This window comes from Henckelia pumila, chromosome 3 (assembly GCF_033568475.1).
Source record: "Henckelia pumila isolate YLH828 chromosome 3, ASM3356847v2, whole genome shotgun sequence".
Taxonomy (NCBI): Eukaryota; Viridiplantae; Streptophyta; class Magnoliopsida; order Lamiales; family Gesneriaceae; genus Henckelia; species Henckelia pumila.
This window is the reverse complement of record NC_133122.1, coordinates 197938386-197958856: the sequence shown is the minus strand read 5'-3', so window position 1 is coordinate 197958856 and position 20471 is coordinate 197938386. Positions and strand designations below refer to the sequence as shown.

General features: G+C 38.7%; 2 protein-coding genes across 4 annotated transcripts; both read right to left on the bottom strand.

Annotated features, from left to right (window-relative positions):
- Positions 1–1505: 1505 nt before the first annotated feature.
- Positions 1506–9532, bottom strand: LOC140890326 (uncharacterized). Its single transcript, XM_073298085.1, has 8 exons — positions 8834–9532; positions 7391–7487; positions 7093–7310; positions 6577–7020; positions 6358–6485; positions 5362–6253; positions 5106–5169; positions 1506–3283 (listed from the first exon to the last, which is right to left on the bottom strand). Exons 1-8 carry the CDS (start codon positions 9395–9397, stop codon positions 1725–1727), a joined length of 3966 nt encoding a protein of 1321 aa, XP_073154186.1. The 5' UTR covers positions 9398–9532; the 3' UTR covers positions 1506–1724.
- Positions 9533–12950: 3418 nt separating this feature from the next.
- Positions 12951–19666, bottom strand: LOC140886854 (probable LRR receptor-like serine/threonine-protein kinase At1g07650). Of its 3 annotated transcripts, none has more exons than XM_073293737.1 (25): positions 19593–19666; positions 19094–19170; positions 18815–18995; positions 18488–18559; positions 18333–18401; positions 18176–18247; positions 18019–18090; positions 17861–17932; positions 17700–17768; positions 17548–17619; positions 17359–17430; positions 17209–17280; positions 16850–16918; positions 16469–16534; positions 16274–16339; positions 16145–16180; positions 16013–16053; positions 15546–15922; positions 15273–15468; positions 15052–15189; positions 14849–14967; positions 14571–14781; positions 14076–14313; positions 13490–13640; positions 12951–13404 (listed from the first exon to the last, which is right to left on the bottom strand). In XM_073293737.1, the coding sequence occupies exons 1-25, from the start codon at positions 19649–19651 to the stop codon at positions 13048–13050; spliced, it is 3024 nt and encodes a 1007-aa protein (XP_073149838.1). In that variant the 5' UTR covers positions 19652–19666; the 3' UTR covers positions 12951–13047. The 3 variants fall into 3 exon arrangements, with proteins under 3 accessions (XP_073149838.1, XP_073149836.1, XP_073149839.1); XM_073293735.1 differs by lacking the exon at positions 19593–19666 and adding an exon at positions 19318–19484; XM_073293738.1 differs by lacking the exon at positions 19593–19666 and adding an exon at positions 19344–19360.
- Between the last annotated feature and the right edge of the window lie 805 nt (positions 19667–20471).

Sequence of the window (20471 nt, the reverse complement as noted above, 5' to 3'; positions counted from 1 at the left end):
GGTTCTATATTTGATCCGATTTGAGGTATAGATCGAATTCCCTATTTTTCTGGAATTTATTTCGAAAATTCAGTATGTTTATATTAGGGATTTTTGAATTATTGTGTTGAATTATTGAATGTTTGGGTCTTGGAATACCTTAGAATTAATATATAATAATTCTGAAATTTTTGGGAATTTATCGGAATTTTTCAGAATATTAATTTGGATATTTTTGACCCTAGGATTGAATATTTAAATTGTTTGGAAGTTGAAATATATGTTAGAATTGATGGAAATGGTAATTGCCTCAGGTTTGGAGTAATTAGGATTGCACCAAGTTTGTAAGAATTACTTTGGTAATTATTTGGCAATTAAGGTACGGATTGATCGCTATCTTACAGCCTTTATGAGGATATGTAAAATGTCTAATTGCTATTTGAGGTATTGGCTTGTTTATATGTTTTATATGATGATTGTGATGAATGATGCATTGCATTCATATTGAGCCATTATTCTCTTATTCCTGAGATTGTTATCCACTCTTTAATGAGTTGTCTAGAAATCTGATGCTAGCGTAAGGGCTGCGCAGTTCTGCAGACTGTCCCCCTTGACGCGTACTGATGCAGGGCCGCGCAGTGTTTGAACTGTCCCCCTAGCATAGGTGGCCACATATTAGCTATTGTTCTTTGGATCCAGATTTTGATATCCGATGTTCCTTGGTACCATTCACTTGCATTGCATTAGTTGTTTTACATATCATTTATTTTGCTGTAATTTATTTGATCTTCGTACTGGGGTTTGACCCCTGTCCCTCGGGACTGCTGTGGTTTTGTTGTTATTGCCATGGCAAGTAATACAGGTGGTTCTGTTACCTCTGGTGGTACATCTGCCAGTGGAGCCCAGGGAGGATATTGAGTCGTTGTGAGTTCCCAGTTATTATATATTATTATTGGAGTCTTTTATTTGCCGGGGAGATGTCCCGTGTATCTGTATTGATATTTTTGCGACGTTGGAATTTGCTTGTTGATGTGTTTAGCCTTGCCGTCTTGCATGTGCTTAGTCCTGACCAGTGCGGCTGTAGGTTTGTGTGTTGTCGAATTGGACACTATTTTCGAGTATTGTATTGTTGTTTGAGTTTTTGATTTTCCCTGGTATGTCCGATTTACGGGGAGGTCATGCCGAATTTTCGGTAGGCCCGAAAGCAAAATTTTAACTCGTTTTCGCTGTTTACATTAATTACTCCTGATTGCATGATTATTTAATACTAATCAGGAACGGGCCCTCACAATTATTACCAACTATTGGTTTTAGTAAAACACAAATATCTTGATCCTACCATTTTTAACAAATATATATATTTTACGTTTTTTAATAAATATATAACATATGTTATTTTTTTAAAGTTGTTAGCTAAAAAATAAATCAAACTCAAGATATAAACATATAATATCACTACAAGAAAATCGTCGAACGAAAACCGAAAAATATCACAAAACATAAAGATAAAGATGTAATATTCCCGTTTCAATAGCTAATTATATTTTGAATCATAGTGACAAGTTTGAAGTTGCACGTAAAAAACATAACACTTGATTTTAATAAAGCTAAACATTCGAAATTTAATAATATCAATCTCATTCAAATAAAATTTTTGTTATGTCTTGCACGTGAAAAATAAAAATAAAAAAAATCTAAATTACGCCCATACTCCGTACAATTTAGGCATTCAGCCATCTAGGCGGTCAAATGTGTTGTTTCCTAGAGATAAGTTCAGAGACAAAAGTATCCATTGCTTCAAGCGAGGAGCCTTTATGGCTTCCGTTTTCCACAACGGCGGATCTCATTAACTCTCCGATGGCAGCTGCTTTTTTCCTCATATCCTCTGCTTTAATCCCTTCTCCCATTGCTGTATCAATAACTTTGATTACATCCTCCTTGCTCAAACTGCTCTTGGTTCCTCTTGTTAGCTCTACACAGACTCCCATTTCCTCCACCAACATCTTCGCATTATACCCTTGCTCCGCCGCCAGCGGCCACCCGATGATCGGCACTCCTTGGCTTAAGCTCTCCATGGTGGAGTTCCATCCACAATGGCTCACAAAAGCTGCTGTTGATTTGTGGCAAAGAATTTCCAACTGTGGTGCCCATCCATGTACCAATAATCCTTGGTTGCTTTTCTTCATTCGTTCCTCGAATCCTTCGGGCAGCCATTTCGAGTGGAACTCACCGTCTAAGTTGAATCCAACGGGTGGCCTGATGACCCATATGAATGGTCTTCCACTTCCCTCTAAACCCGTGGCTAATCCCATCATTTGTGTGGCGCTGATGGTGTTTTGAGAGCCGAAAGAAATGTAAAGAACAGAGCTTTCGGGCTTTGAATCCAGCCATTCCATACATTTCTCCGGAGAAACTCCGGGTTTTCTTCCAGTTTGTTGTCCGATTTCACGTGTTGGTTTTAGTGTCAGCATCGCTGGTGGGAGGAGTGGTCCAATGCACCAGACCGGAAGTTTCGAGTATCTCCTGAAAAGATCCACTCCAAATTGTTCGATTTCTTCGGCGGAGTTGCAGAGCCATCCAAAAGAATTTAGAGACAATCTGATCTGAGGCTGGAAGAATCTTGACCAGGAATCTGTTCCATCCGCAGCTCTTAAAAAGGGATGCAATTGGGTGATATGAAAAAGGCAGGAATCTGGAAAACCCGGAAGATTAAACTCATCGCTTTCTGTTAACCTGTGGGGAAGATTTTCCCAAAGCGATACAAAAGCTGCAGTCCCATAAGCTCCACCAGTGGTGAAAGTCACATTCACTGTGCCGCAAGATCTAGCAACTTCAGTAGCCCATCCCATGAAAACATCGGAGACTATGCAAAGTGGAGGCTTGCCATCTTTGATGGATATATTTGAAATTAAGCTTCGAAAGGGGATTTCGAGTGAGATGGAGGCATGATAGAGGTTTACAATTTGGTGAAGGGGTAAAGATTCAGTGTTCTCAATGTTTGGCGGGAGGCCATCATGTTGACTGCTATCGAAAGGGAGTGCAAAGAGATGGATATTGGAGTGTGGGTTTTTGGCTATGGCGGATTTGAGGTACTGAACATTGAGTTGAGTAGTGGCGATGGTGATTTGGAAGCCAAATCTTTGTTGGATTTTGTTGGCAAGAGCTAAGAATGGAATCAAATGGCCTTGGGCCATGATAGGCAGCATCACTATGTGCTGCTGCTCTCCGGTGCCATCGTTGATTTCCATGATTTCTTTGCTCGATCTGTTTGAGAGGGATTTGAGGTTGGAAAAGTGGGGGTTAACTCAATTATTTTATCTTATATCATCATCTCTAGCAATATTTTTTATAAGTTTTCTTAATTCGGGTTTTAAAAAAAAATCTATATGTTTGGTATCTAGAGAATATTTTTTAGGATTCACAATCACGGGTGTCATTGTTCTTTCTGACATTATTTCAAAGTTGTTTCCGTGTCATATTCTCTATGTTAGCTGGACTGAGTCATTATCCTCTTTCTTTTAATTAAAGTTGTTTCCGTTGGTCGTCCCGTCACATCATTTAAATGAATTGGTTCAATGTTTTTCAACAAATTTAATTAATAATAATGGTTTTTTTTTTGTTTTTTATTATCCAGCCCAAATAAGCCGCAACCCACTTTGGGTTGAGTTGATTGGGTTGGGTCTGAGATTTTCAGCCCGCCGAGATAGTAACCTTTGCCCGTCCTACCATGGGGTTTTCTGTTTGATGGCTCAAACCCTAAGATATCGTTTGGTATTATAGATGTGATGTATGATAGATGAATAAAAACATGATGAGATGTGGATAAACAAGACATAAATATAAATAATATGTGGTTTTGTATGTTTTTATTTTGTAGGATTATTGTGTTTATTCTCTTAATCCATCATTGTCAAATTCACACAATTTCACTCATCCTCCACTAATACCATGAGTTAAGAGGTATTTGTCATCAAATCTACATCTAATATTATACCGGGCCATGAGATATCATTGAGTTAACAAAAAAATGAGAAAAACATGAGATGCGTAAAAAATTGTGTCTCATCTCACTATCATCTCATGTACCAAACGGTACCTAAAGGTTTATTTTAAGGATGTATATTCGATAATAGATGTGAGATCAATTGAGAAATCAATGGTCCCGACATGTAAGGATGTAAACGAACCGAACAGTTCGTGAGTTATTTGGAGTTCGAATCTGTGAAAAGCTCGTTCGACTTCGTTTGTTAAGATTATCGATCCGAGGTCGAGCTTAATTTCGTGCTCGAAAATTTTATTGAGCTGAGTTGGATCTTAAGGACGTTCGGTTCGTGAGCTAGCGAAAATGTTCGTTAATAGGCTCTCGAGTTCGACTCATTTAGGTGCCCGCAAGCTCGCTAGTAGGTCATGCCGAATTTTCTGTAGGCCCAAAACGCAAATTTTTAACTTGTTTTCGCTGTTTACATTAATTAATTCTGGTTTTTTGATCATTAAATATTAAATCAGGACACGAGCCCTTTCATGAACAGTTTTCTGGTACATGTCTTTGAATATCTCAATGACCAAAATAATTTTTGAATACGTCATATTGGTTTCAGTCAAAAAAAAAATTAAACCAACATGACGAAAATAGGAAAAAAAAAAAAAACCAAAATATGGCATAAAGCCATAAATCATAATCTTGGTATTTACTCGTGTTGTTTTGTTTTCCACCAAAACAATTAGATTGAAAGAAGTTGATCCAATTTAACTACTATTATAACTAATTACACAATTTGCTACTTTCATCTCCTTTTCTATGATTTTTGTTTTGTTTTGAGTTTCGAGCTATTGAATTAGATTCAACTATGAATTTTCTAATGATAACATTAAATTAAAATTAAAATTGCATGCTTATGCTAATGATCGTCTAATACAAAAGTAATTTGATAAAATGTTTGGATGTATGTTATTTCGAGGTTTATATTGTTCTTTTCTTTTGACGCAAACAACTATATCGCTCATGCTAAATGGAGATATGTCGATGCTGACAGACGGATACTATCAATCTGCCAACATCAATGGACCGATCACATTTGCAGATCAATTCAATTGATCTGCAAATGTGATTTGATCCATTCAATTGCCTTTCGGGTAGCCATCCGAAGGGCAGCATGAACTGTTTGTAATGGGAATACCAAAATATCTTTCCTTCAAATATTCACACAAACATAGTAAAATAGCAAGAAAATTTCACAAAACATCAACCCCACAAAATAAAATCTGGAAATTTACCCAGTATTGACAGCATTTGTTTTCGAGAGCACCAATGCTGTAACTTCATTCAATCACAGCTGGTTAAATCTCCAATATATTCAAGATTTTTTTCAGCTAGTTTTCGACCTTCTTCGGCTCCTCCGTCCATGTACTCGGACCACCCACTGCATTTTCATGGCTCTCTTGCCTGTAATTGTACCTCTTCGAAACAAATAGATAGATGAAGAAGTTGAACAAACTCAGCACGGAAAGCAGCCAGTAGAAGAGATTCAAATGGCCCCTGTTTATGTTATTTCCCGCCAGCCAGCCCCCGCTTCTCGTGATACCCTGTGTGGCTCTGTTAACTATTTTCACAGTAATGGTGCTAAGAAAGTACCCGACCGCCATTGAACTCCATAGGAAGCAGCTCGACATTGACTTCAGGTCTTTCGGCACCTGGGAATAGAAGAAATGGAGCAATCCCACGTAAGTGAACATGTCGGCTATCCCGAATATGAAGTACTGGATCGACAGCCAAAATACGCTGATTGGTATCGGTGGCTGGAGCAAAGGGATCGCATCGAGCATATTGTTATCTCTTGCGACACGTTTTCTCTTGACTTCCACGATTGCTGCCACTGCCATTGACAATGAGGAGAGGATCAGGCCGACGCCTACTCGCTGCAAGTATGTTATCCCTGTTGGAATGCCGGTGAATTTTCGGGCAACTGGGACGAAGATTTGGTCGTAGAAGGGGACGATGAGGATCAAGAACATGACGGGAAGAATTGGGAGGGATGCAGCTGGGAGATTGAAATTTTTGGCGATTCTGGTGTCCATTGTTACACCCTGCTGGATGGAGAAAGTTTGAAGCTGAGCCAGGCAAAGGGTCATTATGAATGTGCAGCAGAAGATTGGAACCATGTTTAGTATGATTTTTGCGTTTTCGACTTGGGTGACTCGGCATAGTTTCCAGGGACTTGACCCTGGAAAGTTCTGTGTCGAATCAGGTTCCCGGATTGCTGCTTTATCAAGAAACCTGGACAACAAAGTTACCCAAATTCCTCAAATGACAAAAAACAGCAGTCATCTGATGTATATATAGTGATTCTTGAAGATATAAATAACCAGAAATTAAGTAACCTGAAAACATCGGTGTGAGGCAAAATATCTGATTGGATTCCAGATTCACTGTCTTGATTGATCTCATACAGCTCTTTAGAATCATCAGGAAGTTTAAGTTTTCTGTTGCGAATAGCCGCAACATACACCTATTTCCAAGGAAAAAAAATCGGTATTGTACACATTTTTTTGGCTTCTAAATAGCAGAAACTCAATGAAAGATTACGTTTTTATGCTCACCTGCACTATTTCAGTGAGGGCGCTTCTCCCATTGATAACATGGATACGGTAATGTGGTAATCCGGCAACGAAGATTAGCACCGAAAAGAGCATAGCTATGGTGCTTACTGTAAAACCCCAATCCCACCCTTTATGATCTTGGATCCAAACAAAAAAAGTGAGACTAAATGCTCCTCCTAAGCATAATGACAGAAGCAGCCAATTAAAGAAACTTGACTTCTGTTTTTCCTCCTTTGGATCCTTTTCATCGAACTGATCCGCCCCATGAGACGGCAATGCTGCTTTCACGCCTCCCGACCCAATTCCCACCAAGTAAAGCGCCACAAAGAGGAGTGTAGCGTTTGATCCCGCAACTTTGATGCAATTGGAGTGGGGATCGAATATGTTGCAGAGAGGCGGCTTCAGTTTCGGAAAGTGGGCTTGTACCGCCAGCAGTCCAAGTCCCTATTCAAACAAATGATACATTAGTCTCTGTATTTTTTGATGAAGAAAGTTTTGTCTTTCAGTTTTACGTACCAAAAACTCGAGAGACGCCCCGAAAAGAACTGCTTTGAACCTGCCAACGTAGGTGTCTGCTAGAAAGGCAACGATAATGGTAATTATGTAGCTAGTTCCCATGAAGTTCGTGAGATGGTTGGCTGCATCCGCTACACTGAAATGCATCACCCCCATGAAATACGTCACGAGATTCACCGCCAAGCCCAAAGTTGCCATGCTATCAAAAGCAAATGTACCTTCAAGAGTAATCAAGAATATTAATCAGTACACGAACGATTCCAAAGTTGTTATGCATTCCAAAGATTTGCGACGGTACCAAGAATGAGCAGAGATATGCGCGCTCCGCCATGCTTGTCTTTTCGAGCCGGATTTCCTTTCCAATCCACCTTCCCTTCAACAAATTCAACCTTATCCTGCGTGTTCATGTATGTACAGTTAACATAAGATGTGAACATGACAAAAGTCCTCGAGCTACAGAATAGACCGAAAGCACGTACCATTAGCGATCGGTGTGTTTCTTGAACCCTTTTGCGGAGATTATAATACAGGTAGCTAGCAAGAATGGCAAAGACTAGCACTTCGGATCAAGCTATAAATATGTTGTACGTGTTACTATGGAGCTAGCAGTGACCATCAAATTTTGTCTGAATATCCTTGTACAGGATGTAGGAATTTTGCCGGCTTTGGAAGGTAGATTCTGCTGACAGTGTCAACCAGTAGCGACGATGATTGGAAAAAAGGCACATTCTCTTTCGGCTCCGAAATTCTTGAAATATGCTTATAAATTAAAGCCCTTTGGATTTGACATTTTGGTCATTTTCGGGTAACCTGAAACTTTACATCAACATCAGTACTGTTCAGTTATATTGTGACTTTTGCTTTGTAACTATCAAAAACAAACTGATCATTGTGATTTAAGAAGCCATTTTCTTGGACATTAATGGCACTTCATTTTCTTTACCCATGAAGGAGGAGCAAAATGACAAACAGAAAATGAGAATTGGACTGCAGTTTGGGATACGATAGCTAACGTTATTGTTATAATTGAGTCTCGAATAAGATATCTTGTCTCAATTTGAGACATAGCTCAAATATTTTGCCAACAATATCTTATGTAATACATATATATGCTTCTTGGATGCCGGTTTATAAAATCATCCTACAATTAAACTTACCAAAAATAAAAATATATAATTTTGAATATAACAAAAAAATTATGTTTCTTTCTCATTAATTTTAGCACAATGTCCTCGTGAAAAATCGCAATAATAAAAATAAATCGTGCAATTTTTATAAAACATCAAAAGATGAGACAACTAATTAATTTTTATATGGTAAAATAATCGGATTATTCTCGAAATTTAGCTGGAGTTTTTGTGAAAACAATCTTTTTTTAAAATTGCGTATGTTTTTTTTAATGTAACTAAAACATTAATTTCTTTGATTGATAACATTAAAAACTTACTAACAAAATTAAAATTTTAAAACAAGATACTATTTACAAAACTTATATATTGTGAGCATATTTAAAAAAAAAATCAAAATTGAAATAAAGTGGACATAATATAAATAAATAACATTTTTATTATAAAAGTACGAATTTAATTATAGAGTAATTAAAACAATATTCTGAAAATATATATATAAAACAACAAAAAATACATTTTAATCTCAAATTTTAATTTATTTTCCATTTTATCTCAAGCTTGAACAAAATCTTAAATAAGATTAATATAATCTAAATCATGTAGCGCTCAGCCTCAAAGTCCTTGTTTTCTAGAGATAAAAATGCAGACACAAAAGTATCCATTGCTTCAATCGAGGAGCCTTTATGGCTTCCGTCTTCCACAACGGCGGATCTAATCAACTCTCCGATGGCCGCTGCTTTGCTCTTCATATCCTCTGCTTTAACCCCTTCTCCCATTACTGTATCTATAACTTTGATTACATCCTCCTTCCTCAAACTGCTCTTGGTTCCTCTTGTTAGCTCTACACAGACTCCCATTTCCTCCACCACCATCTTCGCATTATACCCTTGCTCCGCCGCCAGCGGCCACCCGATGATCGGGACCCCTTGGCTTAAGCTCTCCATGGTGGAGTTCCATCCACAATGGCTCACAAAAGCCGCTGTTGATTTGTGGCAAAGAATTTCCAACTGTGGTGCCCATCCATGTACCAATAATCCTTGGTTGCTTTTCTTCATTCGTTCCTCGAATCCTTCGGGCAGCCATTTCGAGTGGAACTCACCGTCTAAGTTGAATCCAACGGGTGGCCTGATGACCCAAATGAATGGTCTTCCACTTCCCGTGGCTAATGACATCATTTGTGTGGCGCTGATGGTGTTTTGAGAGCCGAAAGAAATGTACAGAACAGAGCTCGTCTTTGGTCAAAATGCGTAGCTATACGGACAATGTACGGAGTCCTTGTACAGCGATCACCGTCTACGTCAATACACGGATGTGGGAACGGACCATATTACAGGGTGCGTGCTTTTTTCGTTTCAAAATACGCCGGCACACGGAGGTAAGCACGGATCCATATCCGGGGTCCGTTCCTATCGTTTTATGTTTCAAATCGGCAGATTTGCGTCTCTCACTCCCAAAATCCGATCCCTAAACCCCCACCAATTATTTTCCTCTCCAATCTCACACTCGCCCATACCCCGTACGTTCGGATTCACAGCCTCCGTGCCGCCTTTCCCACCTCTGTGCCGACGCCGCCTGTTCCACCTCTCTTCCGCCGCACCTGTTCTTCTATTCGCCGCCTTCCGCCGCCCAGTTTCTGTCTCAGCCCCGGACCGCCACTGCTCTCTTTTTCTAACACCTTTCCGGGCATATTTTCGGATACACTTTGGTAAGCGTGGCTTGACTCCACCTTCTTCACGGATATTTAGTTGTTTCTCGGCTCTATCGTTCTTTTGATTTGTGAGGATTGTGATGCGGTTCTTGTTTAAAGTTAATCATTAGTGACGTTGCGACGGAGTTGATTCTTTTTGCTGTCATTTTTTTTTTGAAGACTGTTGGTTGTATTATGGTGGTGATTGCTTGGTTTCTTGTCTTGTTGTTTGGGCGGTTTGAATTTGAAAAGTGTTTTGGGAGATTGTATAGTGGACTGTACTGATATCTTGTCATGCCGCCGAGACGTCCCGTTCGTAAGCGTTCGAGAGGTGGTCAGGAGGATGGGTTTGATGCTAGTCGGTTTACTAATTTGGAGAATTTCCGTTGGTATGAGAAAATAAAGGGGAATAACATGATAGTTGAAAAGTCTATCCACCCAACCATTGATGTTCAAGTGCCGCTTAGAGCGGAATTTGAAAAGTTTGGGTGGGGTTCTATCTTAGACATTAGGGGTGATTACTGTCCTGAGTTAGTGTGGCAGTTTTTTGCCAATATCGAGGAGAAGGAGATCACTGGGATGCAGGTGATTCGTACTTATGTGAAGGGTGTAAGAATTGAAGTTACTAGCGAATTTCTGGCACAACTTCTGCATGTGCCAAATGATGGCCCTCCGGTGGTGTATAACCAATACGATGCTATCATATCTGATCCTGACTACAGTTTCATCAGGGCCACCCGTAGCCTGCAATATCGCCGGGTCCAAACTGGTTCTCGACAGAGCATTCTCCCTACCTATCTCCCCTTGATTGATCGTCTTATTTGTTACTTTATCAGCGGCAACATCATTCCACGGAAGTCCGGCAACAATGAAATGCGAAATTTGGATGTCTATCTTATTGACAAGCTGTTGTGTGGGTTGGGCGATATACCTGCGATTCCACTGGCGACCATCTTGATTGCGCACATGCACAATTTCGTCCACTTAGCCTGTGCCCCGAATACCAAACAGCACGCCCCGTTCGCCATTACTATTTCTAGAATTTTGGCAGCCCGCGGTGTAGATTTCACGGGCGAGTCCTCTCTTGCATCAGCACCAAGGCACGTGCTCACCGTCAATGCGATGACTGGCATGTATTTTATCTTTCGACAGGGTAGATGGTATAAGAACCCAGCTAGCCGAAACACTCATCCCCATCCACGCGATCCACCAGTCCCACCACCCACCGCCGCGGAGCAAACCCGAGAGGCTCGAGTTCAGAAAGAAGCTGCTATTGATCAAGCTGTCGCTCATCCTGCTGACGCCCCTGTGCACACCAGAGCGCCGAGGGGTACCCGCCGTGTTTTCTCTGCTATATTTGATTGTTTGGATAACATCAGCAGCCGTTTGGCTCGACTAGAGCACCACGCCACTTCCCAGACCTATTCCCCTGACATCCATGCACCGCCATTTGATCGCTCGGCGATTGATGATCTTGACGAGTGGCCTTCCCTCTGATGATGAGTAGTGTCGTTGGTTATCCCCTCGATTGATGTTGTTTCTTTAGGAAGTTGGTTGTTGAACTGTTTACTATCATTTCTGTCATATCATTACATTGTGTGTCATATCACTTAGCAACACTTTCCTTCTCCTTCATTTCACCTTCCTTCCTCTTCGAAACCCTAATCGCCGCTCCCTCATACCGCCCTATTGCAGCCACCTATTTCACAAATAAATTATAGATTTGCAATCCTCGCGTCTTGGGCTTCATTTTAATACAATTTTTAGCTTTGTATTTGAAGCCCATCTAAACACCGCCCCCTGATGTGTGCCATCTCCGTCGCCGTAGCCGCTGCTCTAGTTATTACCACCGACGCCCCCTGCTTTTCCTCCCTCGCCGCTGCCCCCTCCGAAGTCCGAAATTTGTAATATAATTATTGTTTTCTCCGATATATTTTGGTAATAATAATTTACAGTGGTTTAGCTAGGATTAATATGTATTTTGCAATTTGTTTGTTCCGGTCCCCTGCTTTTCCTCCCTCGTCGCCGCCCCCTCCGAAGTCCGAAATTTGTAATATAATTATTGATTTCTCCGATCTATTTTGGTAATAATAATTTACAGTGGTTTAGCTAGGATTAATATGTATTTTGCAATTTCTTTGTTCCGGTCACAATTTTCTACCATGGAAGCCATCACCGCTGCCTGTCGCTGCTCTCCCGCCGCCCGCCACTGCTACGTCGTCGCCGCCGACTGTGATCCGTCGTCGCGATTCGAATTTTAATTTATTTGTCCAATTTGTTTATTATTAATTATTAATTATAATAATTTACTAATATTAATAAAATATAATTAAACGTTTTTTTAAAAATATATATACATATATTTGCGAAGCTATTTAAAAAACCGTTGCACTTTTTGCAATGTTTTAAGATAAACTGTCGCAAATATTGTGACGGTTTATTAATTTTCAACGATATTTTAAAAACGTCGCAAAAAATTGTGACGCTTCATTATTAAATGTCGCAAATATTTGCGACGCTTGGTTTAAAAAGCGTCGCAAAAATTGCAAGTGGCAACCATAGAATATGCAATGTAGAATAGAATATGCAATGTAGAATAAGGCGTCGCAAATACAAATTTAAGCAAATACAAATTTAAGGTGGTTGTTGTGATGCTAAAATCGTCGCAAATGCCGAAAATTTTTTGTTTTACAAAAAAAAAAATAATAGTAATAGAAGACGTAAATATAGTACCATCAAGCCACACAAAATAAATATTGGCTCTTTGTTCATTCAGCGATATCATTAATTTGTCACATTATTTATAAACTAGGTTTGCGATAATGCAATTTTGTAAAGGGGTTTAATCACATACATTATTTTTTTGAAATCTTGAGATTATTGAAAACATTTTATGACTACTTTTTTTGTTTTCAAATCTTTAACGCACATACCTTTGAAAACATACACTGATAAAGGTGTATATGCTCAAAATTTGAAAACACCAAGATTTCAGAGGTAGTGTAACCAATTAACCACATGTCTTACGGCAAGAAGGAACAATATTCGAAGCCTTGCATTTCTAATGTATAAAGCAATCAAAACCCTGCTGCACAAAATACCTAGTAAACCCATATTAACCAACCTTCCCTTCTTAGTTCAATTTCGTGAACAGAGATCAGGGATAGATTTTCCGGGACTAGCATTTTCTCCGGTCACATTTGAACGAACAAGGGAGACAGTTTCACTTGAATCAATGTACTCGTATTTTTCTCTAAGCGCGCAAAGCTTCAATTCACTACTATAAATGGATGGATCCATGTTAAACTCCTGAATGCTGATATAACCTTGTAACATGCTAACTACTTCAGACATTGTAGGCCTGAGAGCAGGAGATGGACTAGTGCATAAGAGTGCAATCCTGATCATCTTCTCCGCTTCTTCCACATCAAGGTCTGGAAGCAATCTTGGATCCACTAACTCCATAAGTTTTCCTCTTTTCTGCAGAACGAGAGCCTGCCGATACAAGTTGTATCAGCAGAAGAGCATTCAAGAAATATGTTCAAGCTTTTCATTCTTACAACATATAATTCATTCTTACCCAGTCTAGAAGACAGAAGTAACCATCACTGGGACGGAATCTCGCATTGTTCATTCCAGCAACAAGTTCCAATGTGACAATACCAAAACTGTAGACATCTGCTTTGTAGGTTAGATGACCCCATAGTGCATATTCCGGAGCCATGTATCCACTGCAAATATGGGGGGAAAACAAAAAGATTTTTCAGCATCATCAAAAGTTACAGGACCAAGTATTTGCGATGTACTAAAAGCTATAGTTAATGATAATTGCAATTCAAATCTTCTAAACCATGAAGCATCCGACATTTTGATTATACGCATGCAAATACGCATTATAGAGGTGATTATTGCTATAGGAAAGCATTTCTTTTACCAACCAAATACAAATGCTAATTCAATGATGCTGAATTTAAAAAAAAATCATATACATTGGATTATATTTAGATGTGCAGTTTTAACAGGAAAAGTACTTGATATTCATGCCAAGTTTATGTTCCAAGGGAAGAAATAGATACTTCTCATGATAGCAGGTTAGTAACAGATGCAAATAATTGCCAAATAATGGACCAAATAGCATTGGCACAAATAAAATGAAGGAAGCTCACATAGTTCCAGCGACTCTTGTGATGATGTGAGTGTTATCATCTTCTTCAAGTTTGGCTAATCCAAAATCTGAAATTTTAGGATTGAGATCTTTGTCCAGAAGAACATTGTTTCCTTTGATATCTCTATGGACAACTTTCAAAGTCGATTCTTCGTGCAAAAATGCCAAGCCTTTTGCTATGCCAATGCATATTTTTCGCCTCGTCGACCATTCCATATCCAACTGCCATTCTTCCGGTCCTGTACTCGATAACATAGATGCAATTATTACATGCTTCCATCAAAAGATATGGTAATTCAGGAATGGTTCCAGCAGTGGGCAAGGGAGGCGATCATTCTGGTTGAAACGAAAAAAATGAATTTAATGTGTGAATTTCCTACAAGTGGAAATTTCGCCACCTAGATTTTATTTTATCTCCTCAACCTTGCCCTCCATGTCCTAAACTCCTGGATCCACCATGGTATCAAGCATCAACATTTCGAAGATTTCGTTTTACCAAATAGAGCACGAGCAAGGCTGTTGTTCTCCATGTATTCATACACTAGCAGTAATTGGTTTCCTTCAATGCAGCATCCATACAGTTTCACAAGATTTGGATGCTGTAAACCAGATATTATCCCCACTTCATTTACAAATTCGCGGTTCCCTTGTTTTGATTTGGAAGAAAGCTGCTTTACAGCAATTAGTGTACCATCCAATAATGTGCCCTGAAGATGAGAGTGAGATTATATAACCTGTTTGTTCCACTTTAAATCCAAATTTGACATCAAATACCTTGTAGACACATCCAAAACCACCTTCCCCAATTTTGTTTTCAGCATTGAAGTTGTCGGTGGCTGCTTTGATTTGCCTATAAGTAAAAAACCCAGTGCGCAGATCTAATCCTCTTAGCTCTGCAAAAGAGAAGGTTTTACATGTTTAGCCTTAAAACCCTTTTAAGTTACTGTAACAAGATTTAAGAGGTGTAGTCACATGACCTTGTTCCCTTGAGATCTTGTCGCAGCGACGTTTCCACCAAAAGAAACAGATAACTGTGAGAATGAGAAACAAGGCCAGAAGGGCTGCTCCGGTTCCGATCAGTATCTTTTTTCTTTTATTAGATGGGGGGTCGAAATCTACACGAGAGGAATATAGAATGACACATACTGAAATGGTGTAGTTTCTTCTTTGTACTTAAAAATCACATGCTAGAAAGTACCTGATTTCACAGAGATAGCAGATATCAAAGGGCCATAAGTTCCTCGATTTGGTACAGCTGTTGATCCCTTCCCAGCATACTGAAACCTTATCTCCAGAGTTTTATTTATTACCGTCGTCTTAATTGTTTGTATCACAGTTTTGTCAACTCCACTTGCCTCTTTCTCAATATCAAAATCCTTCAGCTTTCGTTCACCCTGCACCAATTTACAGACCTGAGACAAAATCACCTAAACAAAATACCAACCGAAATTGCAATTTATTCATGCAGCACCTGAATATACACATCGAACATCCGTCTACCTAGACTTTGAAATGAACGGTTGTCCCTGAAAACTATCTCCGCGAAGTGAAGTTTAACGGTGTAGTTTCCATTCGCTAAGCAACGTCCATAATAAGTGAGAGATATAGGAGAAAGGCGAGCAGTCATGTACAATTCTGAGTCATTTACTCTGAGAATGGATATATTATTTGCTACATAGTCACTAATGCTTGAATTACGCCCCCAAAAGTCTCCTGTACCACTCGTTCCCCAGTTTTCTCTAGAGTGGACAAATTTCGCGGGACCTGATGATTCTTCATCTCCTTCAAAAGTGGTGTCTCCAATCTTAACCCCTCCACCACCACAGTTAACATGAAATGAGTACCAATCTGTGAAAAAAGAATTCGACTATCAGATACAATATGTGGATAAAATTCATTCACTTTAACCAAGAACATTAGTAAAAAGAGAGTAACAACCTTTTGAACAAGGAGAACTTTTCAAGCATTTGTTAAGCTCTCTGAAGTTGGGGTAGAGAGAGTCAAAATAAAGTCATAAGTGATTATTATGAAAAACTACATGACAAACAACGTTACAACATCGAAACTCACAAGGTTTTTCCTTCGTTATAGCCTCTGAACAAGTTCCTGATTATTTTAGAACACAAGAAAATAAAATAAGCATAAGGAAACCTTAATGATATCTTAAAGTAATGCAAAGTATGAGAGAAAATGGCTCACAAAGTTTCACGACAGGTTGAGGGCACAGAGGTCTCCGTGAAGTTATTGTAAGAAAGATCGAACTGGCTGCATACATGATACAATGATACAAATGAATGCTACTGTTTATCTGAATCAAATTTATAAAGTTGTTTCGTCTTGCATACTCCGGATAAATGTCAATCATACGGATCAAAAGGCACGAATTCAACTTACTATCTCGCGTCTCTGTTCTTCATCCACTCAGGAACTGACCCCGTAAGAAAGTTTTGTGTCAGATACCTAACCAGTAACACAAAATCAAACATACTTAATCCATACAATTACTGCATAAATGTTGAAGCAGAGCTATGAATAATGATGATAGAAATATGCCAGATAAATTTTTTTAATAAAGTGTTGTTGATCCATAAATAATGATAACTAGCAAACTGGACATCCATGAACTTAGTTCGGAGTGCCCCAGCTTTGTTATTTCAAAATTACAAGAACTAAGTGCAATGCTTTCCCATGCTTGGATTTGTGACAACAAAATTTTGAAACAAAGTTTCCTATAATTTGAAAGAATAGATGGAAATCGACATAGTGTCCAATTACGTGTTTTGTAGGACGTTGAGGCCTTCAAGATCTGGAATCTCTCCTGTCAAGCTGTTAAAACTCAGATCCCTGCCATCAAAGTCGCAGGAATTTCATAATTAATGTTAATGTGAAATTTGTGATGAACGAAAAAGGCGAGAACGATGTTAATGTAACAGGAACAGAAAGGTTAGTTCCAGGATTTAAGAAGAATGCATGAGAAACAATACTATTGAAAAAACTTTAAACTCGATTTTTGCTTCTCAACATGTTTAGACGAATAACAAGTCAATCATCTAAAAGTACGAGGAAAATATGCGAGTGAGTGAAGATAAAAGCATATAGATATATATCAGACAAGAACTAGGATGAAAGGTTACAGTATTTTCAAAGCTGGCATATTTTGTAAGTATCCCGGAATTTCCCCAGATAAATTGCAGCTCCTTAACATCCTGCAGCCAAAATACTTGTCTTTTGAATGAAAGCTATCAAAATCTCCAGATGGTTTTGGCATAATCATCGGTACTCACAATTTGTTCATTCCTGTCATGTCTCGCAGCAATGGAAACTTCGAAGCCCCTCCATTCAAGTCACTGATTCTTCTGCATAGGTAATTGTAATAATCACATTTCATGTTCAATAGTAAACATGAACAACATGAACAAATACAACAGTATTCACACAGAACTGGAAAAGATATGCATAAGGTTTTTACTCACAGTTCAGTTAAATTCTTCAAAACCGAAATACTAGAATGAATTGGTCCTTCAAAACCACTGGCCTGCATCTCTCTGGTAGAGACATAAATCTATTAAGGAAATGACTTTATAAATATGGCATCACAAATTATTTCTGTTTGGCCGGAACTTACAACTTTTGGAGTTGTGTCCAACTTAGAAAACTTGGTATTTTTCCAGAAAAGCGATTGCTGCTTAGCCTACTGCATTGAAAAGCAAAAGAAAAAAACGATCGAAAACCATATAACATAATGATTTTCTCTCATTGCGCAGAAATCTAACTAAAAATGCTCACAGTTCTGTCAAGTTCATTAGATTATTTAGCTCCTTTGGCAATTCACCAGTTAAATTGTTGTCACTTAGGATTCTGCATTAGCCAAAAATAAGAAAGGTGACACACCACCATGTATGTGAAAATAAATTCAACTTTCAATCCCACATAAAATGCCTCACAGGTTCTCCAAGTTGATCAGTTTCCCTAGCTCTGCCGGAACAGTCCCATTAAATTGGTTGCTCTCCAGGCTCCTGAAAAGCAGAACACATGATCTTAAACTACACATACATGCGATACATAGAAAATATATATGTATCATAAGATCAAGTTTCTCACATATACACAAGCGTAGTAATGTTTCCCAAGTATTTCGGTATGGGGCCGGATAAACGGTTTACAATGACAGACCTGCATAAGCATCACTCTTGATGAAAATACAAAGATCAAAATTATCATCAGATCGTGTGAAAAATCAAGCTTTCGTCAATCTCACAGGTATTCCAATTTGGTAGATGCCCATTCTGGTGGGATAGTTCCACTCAAGTAATTGCGAGTAAGATCACTGCAACCAACAGATCATGAAATCCTCATCAGCAATACGAATATCCAATTGTTTTGTCGAATAATACACATTAAAGTTCTATATACATTGTATTTATATAAGGCAGCTTCGCCAGGGAAGGGGGGAGGACACCATCCAAATCCTGTCCTTTAAGAAATCTGTTGGCAAAGAACCAAAGACAATATATCTGAGTGAATGCATGACATCTATAACTATGTTAAGGACTTAAGGTGAATGATTTTAAGGTAGTGTTTTGAAGATCTTCTAGCAAGCACTTCTCTTCCTTCACGATTTGCGAAAAAAAAGCTGAGAAGTGCATCCTAAAAGATCTCCCAAACGTTACCCAAGTATTCCACAAACATGGTGATTGAGGATATTGAAAGAAACATTCTTCAGCCGGGAAAAAAACCTACATTTTTTGCACATGGCATGCTCCATCGGGGAAAGAACAATCACAAATGACAGAATTGTTGTACCACGGCGGCATATGGGCCGTTTTAGTCGTGTTCCAGTTCGAGTTTCCATCACATGGATTAAGGTTGAAGTCCCAGTCCTTTTTTCCCAATTGATCAGCTATTTCAACAAGAACATTCTCTGCAAGATCATGTCATTAATGACGAATCTACGCACCTTCAAACAAGGAGGGCTATGAAAAAAAGGGTGCATGCTTCAAATGTAAAAGGGGAACTTACTTTCTTCCTCAGGGAGATTATTACTCTGACCCGAAATGAACCTCGCTTCCAAGCACAGAAAAATGATCAGTACATACCTGAAAGAAAGTATGAGTTCAAGAACAGCCGACATCTCCTATTACTTTAAATCTCATAAATCATATGCATGCTAGCGACATTATAATATATCGAAGATGAGTCAGAAAGTTTAATATTATCTTATAAACTTAAAAACTAGGTGGGACCTTCCGTGATACTGCAAGATGTTTACATAATTCACTTGTTTATTCTCCCCCGAAGACATTGCGGGAAGAACTCAATTCTGTTCTAGATGTTCATTGACTTAAGCGGAGCGCGCATCCTCGGTTTCCAAGCTGCAGGGGCGAGAACTAATTGTAACAAACTCCATTCCGATTTTTTAAAAAAAGATTATTTTCTCATATATCGGACGTTAAATATGTTGCATGAACAGACAATAATAAGATAAGACTCGCCTGTATTGATTAGTATCGATACCAACCTTGAAATCGAAAGCAACCTGCAAGGATTGGGGGGCCCTCTCTGACTTTTCTCATGCATTGAAAAATCAATAAAAAAGAAGACAATAAATGCATTTTTCACTAGATATTTGAAATGGATATAATCCCTGGGCATTATATATATAACGTTGATTTTTCTTCCCTCAGTGGGTCAAAACTCTCGTCTGCCTGCATGTTGGAGTTATTTGAATACGTGTGTGTGTAAATCAATCAATCACCTTCATTTTAGCGTGTGAATTCAATGATTGTCATGCAAATTATGAATTTGGATTTTCTTAGACGGACCCCACTTTATATGTTTTTTGGAACAAATTAAAGTCAAATTAATCCCAAACATAGATAGATAAATTTTATAGAAAGAAAGAAAGACGATCGGTTGTACGTATATGGAGAGGACAAAATGGCGATCCTAAAAGTAACCATCGATTGTCTCCACTTTAACGAGCACCATTGGGATAATAGTAGAAACCAACCCACAAACACGTACGCTTTCATCCAATTTAGTTTGTAGCCAATCTTTCATGGTAACGCGGACGTGATACCGGATAAGTTTTTTCTATTGGTTTTTAGTCATTTTTCACCGAAATACTAACGAGCGTTGGGGCAAAGACACCAACGAGGGGCAGAGACACCAACGAAGTAGGACTAAAGACTAACAAAATGCCAAGTTAATGCAGTAAAATCTAACCTTGACGAATTAAATGGACCAAATCCGAAAATAAGTGAAGTATTTTCACTTCATTTTTACCCTTCAACTGAAAAATGGAGAAAATTGAAACAAGTTTTCTTGAATGTGTAAGCCATTGTACATCGACCTTTTCATTCGCGAGTCACAAGTTAGAAGATTAGAATTAATATGT